Genomic DNA, 12,288 nt, shown 5'->3' on the forward strand with positions numbered 1-12,288 from the left:
CGAATCGTTAAGATTCGGTATTTACCGAATCTGTACATACCGAACCGGTAAAGCCCATTGATTCCTATGGGCATTGCAGCCCGTAGGAATCAATGGTCATTACCGAATCGGTAAATACCGATTTTTGCAAGGGTGCAGGGGGTGTCACTTTGACACCCTCTAGCACCCCGAATTCAGGCACGTGTGCCATGTGGCACATCTGTCTGTCACATGGCACAGGTGTGCATGCACACATGTGCATGCACACCTGGATTCGGTATTTTACCACTCAATTGGATTGGGTGGTGAAATACCGATTCTGTGAGGCCTGTGGGACTCAGAAGAGTCCCACCTACATTAGGAAGTTACTGAATCGGTATAAATACCGATTCAGTATTTTACAGATTCGGTAAATTTACCGATTCGGTAAATTTACCGAATCGGTAAAATGGGGCCCTACATCAGGAATGTCCATTTACCGGTCGGTAACGGCCGAAATCGGCCGTTACCGGTCGGTAAATGGCCACCTACATCTGGCCCTGACTCTGGAGTCTAGGGGCGGTGTAGAAGATTCTTTGTCCCTCACAGCTCTTGTCCATTCTCGTGGTTGAAAATGGTAAATTATGCAATTTAAGGAGATATGTCAGGAAAAAATAACAGCAGCCCCCTCCAGCAGTGCTGCATGATGTGTTGTAGTGTTGTCAGGGTGGTTGCCTCCTGCTTAACCATTACAACCGCAGAACCTTTCGCTGTCTTATCACCTTGTGCCCTCCCCTCACCCACTGCAGAATGCTTTCTAATTAATGTAGTTTGTAATTTAATAATGCTAAACTATAAAGCCCTTTTTATTCTATATAAATTATGGGGAAGCTTTATTGGTTTTTTCGTTGTTTCAGATTGGTATCTACAAAGCAATGCTTTACCTGCTGCTGTCCATAATCCAGTGACTGCGACTGTGCATTGAATCCATCATATTTTTGCATTATATCATGTATTTTATATGCCATGTTACTTAGTCCCTGTGGAAAACAAAGCACAAAGATTGATATTTTGTAAGATTCTGCCTTGATGAACAGAAACCTTTACCATGTTTCAAGCCATTTAACCTCAGCTCCCATCCTTATTATGATCTGTATCCAAGAAAATATTAATACGGGCCCAATAGTGCGCGTTCCATGTCAGCTCACAGTGTGGAATACACTGATGTGCCAACATCCCACTGATCTTACTGAACACTACAATAGTTATATTAATAAAGTACTTGATCTAATAGCCCCAACTAAATTAAAACTACAAAAAAATAAACCCTCCAGATCCTGGTTCAATGCTGACCTTAATAATGAGAGATGTGCTCTCAGACAGACTGAACGCACTTGGAGGCAACAGCCTCCTTAGAACTGCAAGGGCTTACTTCAAAAAAACATATCGACCCAGGGAACTATTTAAGATAGTCAAATCTCAAACTTCCTCAGCCCCCCCTAAACTACTGGCTACGGTTGAAAGATGTGAAGAAATTGCTAGCTTCTTTTCTAATAAAATTACTAAGATTGATCAAACCTTCGCCCTTACCCCCCTTTAGATAACCAACCTCCCCTTCTTAACCTCCTCTCGTTGTCTCCTTCCTCTCTCATCAATCCCCCTGATCCTGCCCAACGCCCCCCATACCCCCACTGTCACCCCCGCAGAAGCTTTCCACTCCGTTCCTCAACTTAAAAACAAGGCTTCATGGAACTACTTTTGCCCAGCTTCTGAACTTGATGTCTTCAACATCATCACCAAGCTCAAACCGTCCTCACATACCAAAGATCCCCTCCCGGCCTATCTTGTACAAGGACAAAACACATAATCGTCCCCTATTGGACATCTATTATCAACTCCTCCCTTGCTAATGGTTGTGTCCCTGCATCTTTCCAATTAGGCCAAATCACCCCCATCATCAAAAACGTCATCGCCGACCCTAATGACTTAAATAAACTACGTCCTATCTCCAACCTTCCTTTCTCATCTAAGGCCTTGGAAAAATGTGCCCTGCTTCAATTGGACAAACATATCGACACTTTCAACCTCTTGGACGCTTTACAATCAGGCTTTAGAAAGGGCTGTAGCACTGAAACTGCAATGCTCAACATTATCGATGACATCGATGGTTCCCTAGAAAAAGGTTGAATCTTCCCTTCTCATTCTTCTAGACCTCTCAGCTGCCTTTGATACTGTTAACCACATAGCTTTACTCTATATTCTCAAAAAACGTTTTGGCTTGGAAGGTGCCGTGCCCAAGTGGGTCACCTCATACTTCCAACATAGAACCCAACAAATTAAAGTCTGTATTTGCCCTCTAAACCTCAGCCAATCACCTTGGGTGTCCCCCATGGCTCTATTCTCTCTCCCACTCTGTTCAACCTCTTCATGGAACCCCTTACTCGTATTCTTAAACAACGGGACTCAGTTACCACCTCTATGCTGACAATACACAACTTTATTACAGAATCAAATCCCATGATGACATCTTACATCTTAATGACACTTTAACTAAGATTCAATTGTGGTTCTATTGCAACCACCTCAAATTAAACCCTAAAAAAACTGAAATCATTCTATTCTCTCCTAAAAACAACCCACTCCCTATCCCACACTGGATCTCCGACATTAAAGCTCTCAACTGCTCTCTCACCATCTCTAACTCGGTCAAGTCCCTCTGCATCAGGGTCGACCAGAGCCTCAGTCTTACTCCCCACATAAAAAACTCAGCCAAAGGTGCTCTCTTCTCGCTGCACCATCTTAAAAAAATCAAACCCTTTATTCCTGCAGATGACTTTAAGTCAGTTTACAATCATTGGTCCTGTCCAGAATTGATTACGTTAACGCCATTCTTGCTAGAACTCCTAAAGTCCACCTAGCCCCTATCAAATCTATCCTTAATCTTGCTGCCAGGCTAATTACTGCCTGCAAACGCTTTGTTCACATCTCCCCCGTTCTCAAAAACCTTAAATTGCTTCCGATCGAAGGCAGATCTACCTACAAGACCGCCTGCATCACACACAAAGCCCTCCACCAAAATACCCCTTCCTACCTCTCGGACAAACTCCACAAAGCGGGTTGCTCTAGAACAATGAAGAGCACTACCGCATTGGTACTCGTCCCTCCTTTATTCAAAAAGAAATCAACCAGTGGCGGTTCGTCCATTGAGGGCGTTGGGGCATTGCCCCACTAGCCATGGACGACCGTCACTGCATACATACTAATTACCGAGTCATAATGCATTTTTTTTTTTAGCCTTGAGGTCGGTCGGAGTCACTAACTATAGTGACGTCATCGCGGAAGACTGTAGGGGGCGGGCCTGCGGCAGTGAGTGGTAGGATGGGCTAGCAGATAGCAGCAGCGTGGCAGGGAGGGCAGGGGGCAGCAGCAGTGTGTGCGCATTTAGGACAAGTCATTTTTATGACTTGCCCACGCATGCGCACACATGCAGTAGCCCCTTCCCTCCTCCTCCTCTTCTTGCATTCACACAGGCAGAGACCCGGGGGAGCCGGGTCTCATTATGGGCAGTATTAGCCCTGCTCCATGTAGTAAGTAATTGGCCGGCGCTGTTGGGACGTCACCACGCCCTGGCGTGGACAGGACTGCTACAACAAGAGTCACGAGGAGAGTGATGGCACGCGCTCCCCCTTGAACCCGATACGGCTGAGCTCTGATTCAGACGGATAGAGCGAGGATTCCTCCTCATAGTCATAGTGAGTGAGTTTAGTTAATAGTTTACATAATTTATATTTTGTAGCTGGCAGTGGCACAGCAACAATGTGGTGCACAGCGTTGAGATTGGTGGAGGGTGCAGGTCTGAATTAGAAAATGGTGGACGGCGGGATCGGGAGTCGGACTTGGGACCCACCCAGAAGCAGGACAGTACGTTTTTGTAATAATTTTCTTTAATTAAACCCCCCCCCCCCCCCGCCTCTCCCCAATCTCTCTGGCGATTACCCCACCTCCCACCCGTCCGTCTTGCCGGCAAATTGCATGTAGTCAAATATAAGCATTGTTGGCGCCATATATGCTTATATGTAACCACCCTGTGCTGATGATATATGTCATAGCAGCACCCGTGGAAATACATTATGGTGAGTGATGAGGCTTAATGTTAACAGTGCATGTGCGAGTTTGCGTGCGCCTTTTTAACCACAATGCATGAATCAGTGCCTCCCCCGGCCTGGACTCAGTGTTCAAACAGTTTGCTTTTATGCATAAATTCAAACGTACATCCCCAGTCATAGCTTTAAGTTTTTTTCCATTAAAGCGCCGATTAACCGTTTGGTTTAAGAAAGATACATTTTTAATCTCAAAGTGTTAAATGGCGCTGCCTTTCATCTTATGCTCCGGCCTATGTGAAGGGCCTGGGCACTCAGTGTAGCCGCAGCACCAGTAAAAGCATAAATCACATTCAATCTGTCAGATCGTGAAAATACTCCAACGAAGGTGCAGCATTATTCAAACATAAAAAGCAGTGCCCGAGCAGAGTCAATCATATGTGTGTATTTTTCTATTTATCACTTGCAAGAACAAATGTTACATCAGCAAATAAGTAAGTGCGGAAGAGTTGGGTCACCGAGGGTCCTGCCAACTCTGCATTTCATCCTAATGGGCACATCAAAGCGAAGCGTGTAATTAAAAATCAAGCATGCTAACGCAAAACCTGGCTCTCTCTTGGCATCTGGCTATTGCAGCACGAGCCTGGGATCAGAGCAGTGAAAAGCTCTGCCAAGTCGGAGCCACAGTAGCGGGACAGAATTCTGGTCAGTGGCATGTGTCACCATATGGAACTCACTGCACCTCGGCAGGGCCATGTGACACTAGCCAGATCGGGAAACTGGGGAACCGGTCAAGGTCTTGTATGCTTGTTATGGTCATGTGACACAGGTCGGGGTCCTGTGACACAGTCCAGGGCCCTGTGAGGTTAGTCAGGCTCATCTGACACTGGCCATGTGCCACCAGCCAGGACCCTATGACACTTGTCAATGTCATGTAACGATATCTAGGAGCCTGTGACACCAGTTCTGTGAAGTTGGAGTCTCCGAGACATGGCCATATGCTCAGGGGTCACCGAGTGCTGGGTTCTGACAGACAGGGAATCATCTCATTGTAAGCAAGCTCTCAGTGAAAAGAGAACCTGCTTTAAGGGATATCTGGGCCCTCCATGCTAGCATAGTGGTGTTCCAAATTAAAAGGGGCACAAGGCAGGAGAACAATTAGCCGGGAGGTGCTTGGAATGTTGAGGACTTTCTTGGTAGCATTAAAGTATACAAAGAGACAAGCAAGCCCTGACACAAGTTAACACAGATTTCTGTATGCTATTAATTTCAAAGTGCAGAATACTACTACGTCTTGCATTTTTTAATCACACAGGCAACATTTCTTCACAGCCCCTAAAAGCTAAGCGCATAGTTCAAGGGCATGTCTTTGTAGTAGTAAAAGAAATGGGACACAGCTACCAAATAGCCTCATGAAATGTGCGTCATGCTAAACCAAGGACTCTTTTCATGATGTTATTTTAAAGCCCCCCGCCCCCCAAAAAAAGGCCTGCAAGAAATATGCATTTTCGTAATTTATTATAGACATTGAGCTGGAAAATGCACCTTTTTACAACCATTTTCAATAAAGATTCTCTGGGGGAGAAACTTTCCTAAAACAAATTCCAGCTTGCTCACATGTGTCCCAAAGCTCATTAATTGCTCTTACGCCCCACTAGTTTCAAATTCCACCAGCCGCCACTGAAATCAACGCAATCTCGCTCTTTCTCTGGAAATGCGCCTTCCATCTGGAATGCTCTTCCAAAGATTTATGTTGCAACCCCTCCTACACCTGCTTCAAAAAAGACCTCAAGCTGCTCCTTCTCAATAAATACTGGGGTACTTAATTTATTGTTCACTGACTACTAATTTTCTTTCTCCCTCCATGGTCATTATCGGCTCCCTTGTTCATCCTTTTTTTCTCTCTTCCCACCCTCCCCTGCCCCCTTTTTTATCTCTCAGAATTTCGCCTTCCCTCTGCCACCTTCTCTCCCCTTTTTCCCACTTACCACAATCTTACTTCACTCTCTCGCCCTCCCCTTCTCACTTACTTTTTAATCTCTGCTCCTATTCAGTTCCTCTTACCTCAATCTGTTGCTTTTCTTTGGTCTACCTATCTTATGTACCCTTTCCCAAATGTATCAAAGTGCCCTGCCTCATTACCTAATTGTACTATAACTCTATTATTATCAAATGTTGTAAAGCGCTCTGATACTCATGGGTCCAGTCAGCGCTATATAAAACCCTTTAAATAAATAAAATTAAAATAAACATATCAGATTTCAGAAGTCAAGGAGAAAAATAACATGAAGGAAGGTTCATGTAGGTAAGTACAGAGGCACTATCCTTAACAAACCTTGGAAATACCTACATAAACTTACTTTGACGATTGGCCTTCGGTCTTTAGGCTACAATAATTGGAACAACAATATATTCCATATAATATTCAGGTACTATTCCAGAGACAAAACACTATATTTGTATGCTCTATGCAACATCTGCTTGAGGGACCCTGAGAGTCTTGGCACCTGTGTCTTAAGTGGCAAACTGAAAGTGTATAATCTCCCCCCGCAAAAACACACCGTAGGTTTAATTAAGAGAGGTGTCCCGCACTTCGGGGCATATTATCAACGGCCAGTGATAATTATCGCTGGCCACGCCTAGCGATAGATTTTTTATCACAGGCTATCACAGGAAATGATCGCCATGCTAGCGATGTATCAACAACGCATAGCGCAATGGCAATAATTATTCCTGCGATAGCGGTGTTTTCCATGGAACATCGCTGGTTTTACGGCGATAACCTTTGCTGATACGACCCTGTGGTCGTATCAGCATAATCCACCCCCTATGTTGTGAATATGTAAGTCAGGATTTTAGCAGACGTTAGTTAACGTCTGCTAAAATCCTGAGGGCCACCTTGTAAATATTGCGATCTGCATTTCGCGATAATTTACAAGGTAGTCTGTCAGGGGTACGCCCAGTGACGCCCACTCTGCATCTCATTAGAGATGTAAAGTGAGGCATTGGCAAACGGCTGCTAACATGCGATAATGCATGTTAGCACCGGCTTGCAAATAAGGCGATATGATTATCTCCGCTTTTTTGGCTTTTAAAGCCTTTGTTAATATGCTCCATAATTTGTACCGCATTAAGGTGAGTTTAAAGTCCATTTACAAATAATTTCCCATAGGAAGTATTGGGTTTTCCCAGTGGGTTTTTGGGACGGGCAGGAATTGCCATCTTCCATAAATAACCCAACTTTCTTTATATTCACAGGGCTCTCATTCGTGATGGAACAGGAATTTGGTTTTATTCTGGGAAAATAAGTTAGGGGCATATTACCAAGCAATAGCGATAATTATCGTTATTGCTTGGTTAGAGACAAAAATTTACCGCAGCGCTGCGGCGATTTTTACCGCAAATAAACCTTGGTATTACCAAGGTTTAACGCAAATGCGGTAAAAATCGCCGCAAAGCATGAATATCGCTGAAAAGTCAGCGATATTCATGCATTGGCGAGCTAATGCTCTTAGCCATGTTATCCACCTCCCATTGGATAACATGGCTAAGAACTGCTCAGGGCAGGTGTTAGCTTTTGGAGATATTCCCGCTTAGCGCGAATATCTCAAAAAGTTGGTAATAGGAGATAGCGATGTTAGCGACTGTTTTCAGTCTCTAACATCTTGGCACGCCCACTTTGCATCTCATTAGTGATAAATATCACTGACATGCAAAGTGGGGCCCAAGATGGTCGCTATCTCCTACTAGCTGTCACTAACTGGTGTTAGCGGCAGCTAGGTAATAGGGAGATAATTTTATCTCCGCTTTCTTGGCTTTTAAAGCCAAAAAAGCGGAGATAAACCCCCTTGATAATATGCCCCTAACTTACTTGTAACACCAGGGTCCGTGTTAAAGAAGGTGCTCTGGGGCCCACTGGTCCTGTGTGCCCACATTTTGCACCTCCGGTACTTCAGAAGGGGTTGCAGATGCTTGCACTGCCACCTCTGTAATACAGATTGTGCTGGCTATAAATGTGCACAACATGATCTCAAGGTGGTGTTTCCTCATTTGCATAGGGGCGTGGCCCATGCAAATGAGGTATGCTGCTGCCTTTGTGCCCATGGCACAATTATAGGCAAAGAGGCAGTCAGACAGACTAATTCTAGAGGCGCTCACACTGTGGGAGCCTCTAGAAAGTAAGGGAAATGGGCTCCATGGATACCTCAGACATCTGGGTCAGGTGGGTGCAGTCATTCACTGCACCTGCCTGCGGGAGATTTCTGTCCTGCTTTAATTCTGAGCTCAGTTGTTTTCAAGCAGACTGACATGGCAGCTTCAAACAGCTGATCCACCATTCACTAATGCACTGTTCCCAAAGCACGCCCAGTTCACACTTGCACTGGTAGCTGCATTTGCTGTGATACGACGCACAGGCCCCAAAGTGAAACAGCCTTGCTTTTCTATTATGAGGTCCAAGCTACCCAGCAATGGGTATCTGCATTAGATAAACAAGCAAACCTTCCTTAAGAATGGAACAGACTTTAAAGTCTTTCTACTTAATTTACTTAGAATCAACTGCTGCTGTGATGCATGCTGGGAATGCGACGGAATGCAGCTACCTTAAGTGGCAGTGACGTTTCTTCTCTATATGTAAAGACATAGGTATGGGTCCTAGAAGCAGAAATGCTGCTATGTGTATTTTTTATTATCCATTTTGATATCTGGGGTTTTTTAATATGAAACTGAATCCTTCCATGCATCAGAAAGGAAATGTTACCTCTCAGTAGGCATTGCTTGTCTAAGGATAGATTTATTTTTCCCAGTTCCAAGATGATCCTGAATAAATGAGGGGATATTCTAATATGTATGCACATTATGGAGATGCTGTGACCGAGAACTAGAGGCATACAACTTTAAACTGTGAAAAGAATAGTTATATATTGTATTATCAGTTCACAGTGGTGACGTTGGAATTACCACAGTGGGGAATGCTGCACATTTGTAGTGAAAGACACACAATTGATGAACGGAATACAGAACAAATGAAAACATTCACCTCCAGTCAAGAGATCTGGGTTAAATACATCATTCTTTTGCTCACCATGCCAGTTTAGACCTGGCTGTATGCTAATCAGTCTTGACCCTGTGCCTCATGGGAACAGTCCAGACCGAACTGTCTTTCCTGGACCGGGATCAAGCATCCTAGGACCGGTTTCTGGCTATCAGCGGTCATCAGCCAGGATAGCTTGACTCCAGTGGCGTAGTAAGCCCTGGACCCACCTCTGGGCATACCTGGCGCACTTAGGGCGAGAAAGCAAAAGACTCACAATTGATGGACATTTGTAGTTATCATCATTTGAAGCTGTAGCGGTACCCCAGCACTATTTTCATTTTCCGAAAGTTGTCACGTTTCAACTGCTTCAACTAACTTGTGTCATGCATTAATGTAATCCATTTGGAGGGGTAGAGCGCTGGGTTGGCCTTGCCCAGAGTCAACCCTATGGCTTGCCAGTCACTGCAGATGTCAGCAGAGAGCGTTTATCTCACCGAACCATCTTCAGATACTAATACAAAAGGCAATACAATACTGCCTGATAGTCTTTATCTGGTACACTCGAAAACGGTGCAACCACTCACCAGTCAAAGTAAATGTTATATTTACACAAGTAGATTGTGCGATTATGTAAATATTCAGCCACCTGGTGCTGATATACGGAATGTGCTCATCATACAAATGCAAATGACGAATTGTCTGAGTTAAATCAAATGGAAGATTAAAAAATATTGTAAATACAAATAACTTTTTTTCATTTCAGACGATGCTCTTCTTACCTTTGTCAGCGTGTACACAGATGCTATGAAGATGCCCAGTTCAACTAAAAAGAAAAACTGGGTAATGTTCTTGAACTGAAATGGAAGAGGAACAAAGCACATATCAAAACACACGAATATGAGTGCATTACCATTATTGTATAAACTGATTTGCAAAGATCTAGGTAACCATCGTGAACAGGGCTAAGGTGGGACCCAGGAGGGGGTGGTTTTATGGGGTTGGGGGGGTTCGGGTAATTCAATGTTAATGTCTTATCCTGTTTGCAGTGTTGATTGCTATGCAGTGCCTCTTGATTATATGCTCACAGCCCCTCCGGTGTTCGGAGTGCTGTGGATGTCTTGCAATCATATCTGAAATATCAATAAAATCTAGTTCTGAAAAAAAAAACACGAATAACTCTGGGAAACTGCTTTCACGGATGTCAACAGTTCATTCGCTGGATTCACTTTATTTTGTGTTGGTTTGCATAGTGGTGGCAGGCATAAACACAATTCATAGGACTGGAACATGTAGTTAAAAAAAGGGGTCATTTACAAAGTAGTCTCTGCAAGAATAAAACCAGATTTCCATTGTTGACCCAGTAGGTCGGTGCAAGTAGTAATTATTGTAATAAATCCCACTGACAACACACAAAACATTTTTCTATAAATAATGTCTGTAAAACGCATCAGGGGTGCAGTCTTTCCAGTCACTACAAACTGTAAACGGATCACTTATATTTATAAATAAATACTATACATAAGGCAGGGACATTGCACTATGTAGATTCAATCCTGCACGCCTAGTTTTGTAAGACACTTAGGCACATTCACAGGTGTATTTCAGATCCAGAGTGTAAAGGAAAAAAATACCACCTATGAACAGATACAATAGCTATCAAAAAAAGATGTATCTGTTTATCTGGATATTCTTTATAGCACACCACTTAGCATCTCTGTGGCTCCAGAGCTCCTTATAGTTTATTTTATTTTGGTTGTTTGTAAGCACTACAAAACACCTGGGAGTAGCACTATCAGCTAGATTCATCAAGGCCCGTTTTGCGAGTCAGTAATAGCGATTATTAAGGAATCGCTATTACAGACTTGCAAAACGGGATTCATGTACAAATCGCAATTTATTTTGCGATTCCTACAGCTTACTTATTTGCGATTAGCTAATTGCTATTCGCAAATAAGGAATAACTCCCCTAAAGGCCCATAGGAATGAATGGGAAGACATATCAATGTGCGAATCGCTATTAGCGATTCGCATTTTGAAATTGCGATTTCAAGGGTGCAGGGGTGTCCAGAGGACACCCTGTTGCACCCCTGAAATGACATTGGACGCTGGTGTTATGCACACACATGTCCCAAGGACATGTGTGTGTGTAACATACAACTTAGAAAAATGCACTTAAGTGCATTTTTCTAAGTTTCCGCTATTTACCACGAGGTTTGACTTCGCGGTAAATAGCGACCCAAAATTGCGAATTCGCATTTTTTAAATGCATCATGAATTGCATTTAAGGAATCTCAAATAGAGATTCCTTAAATGCAATTGCTCGCAGATTTGCAAATTCTATAATAGCGATTTTTGCATTTGGGATGATGAATCCCAAATGCAAAAATTGCGCTTGCAAAGGGCCAGATTCTCAGAATCTGGCCCTTTGCGAGCCGATTTTCGTTTCATGAATCTGGCCATATGCATCTAATACATAGGTCCTGTGAACAGCTGACGGTAGATACAGTATAATGCTGCTAAAATAGTAAAGCCCTTGCTGAGTTCAAAAGACAAAGCCCAGTGACTGATCCAGGTTGAAGCAGGATTGGGTTTTAGGCGTCCAACTAGCAGGCCTGGGTCAAAACAGGAAGCAGCTGTGGCAAGCGCACAGGGATTGGCTAGCTGTAGGTCTGTCTGAATGGGTGGGGATTTTAAGCAAATGTCTGATTCTAAGAAAGTCTAAGGTGCACTAGGCCATAGTTTCACTGAGATGAACCTTGTACACCTAGGGCCTTCCTCCAAGCTTCTTTTAGTAGAGTGATCAAATAGGCGCTAAATTATTGTTCGCAGATGTTATTCCACTAGTAAGGGTTGAGCACGTTTGTGAAGAAGATCGCTGATTGGGCAGATGATGCTTTGTGGACGACATGAAGGGATCTGATGGTTGTTACTTTTACTGGGAGCCGATTGGGGCATGTGGGCCAGTGTGATATGATCATAGTTGAGGCAAAACTAAGGACCAGCGGTATGACTCTCGGCTCTTTTGCCAATTGTTGTGATGAAAGGCCAATGTAGGGGCAGTCGCAACACTCAAGGCAAGAGATTGCCAGCGAAAGGACTAATGTAATTTTTTCTGAGGGGTGGCGGGATGTGTCAGCGATGGAAACCTGATTCGCCAACATAATTTATTTAGTCCAGAGCATAAATCCAAGAAAC

The 12,288-nt window shown here is 43.7% G+C and overlaps 1 protein-coding gene across 2 annotated transcripts in view; it reads right to left on the reverse strand.

Moving 5' to 3' along the window:
- The window catches only part of LOC147726290 (tetraspanin-36-like), a 94,331-nt gene that overhangs the window by 54,086 nt on the left and 27,957 nt on the right, over nucleotides 1–12,288 (reverse strand). For both annotated transcript variants that reach the window (XM_086960380.1, XM_086960381.1), the window contains exons 3-4: nucleotides 9,873–9,947; nucleotides 903–998 (exon numbers count right to left, since the gene is read on the reverse strand). In XM_086960380.1, the coding sequence (XP_086816506.1) occupies nucleotides 903–998; nucleotides 9,873–9,947 (171 nt within the window). The remainder of the gene's footprint in view (nucleotides 1–902; nucleotides 999–9,872; nucleotides 9,948–12,288) is intronic.

The sequence above is a fragment of the Lissotriton vulgaris genome, chromosome 3_1, assembly GCF_964263255.1.
Source record: "Lissotriton vulgaris chromosome 3_1, aLisVul1.2, whole genome shotgun sequence".
Classification (NCBI taxonomy): domain Eukaryota; kingdom Metazoa; phylum Chordata; class Amphibia; order Caudata; family Salamandridae; genus Lissotriton; species Lissotriton vulgaris.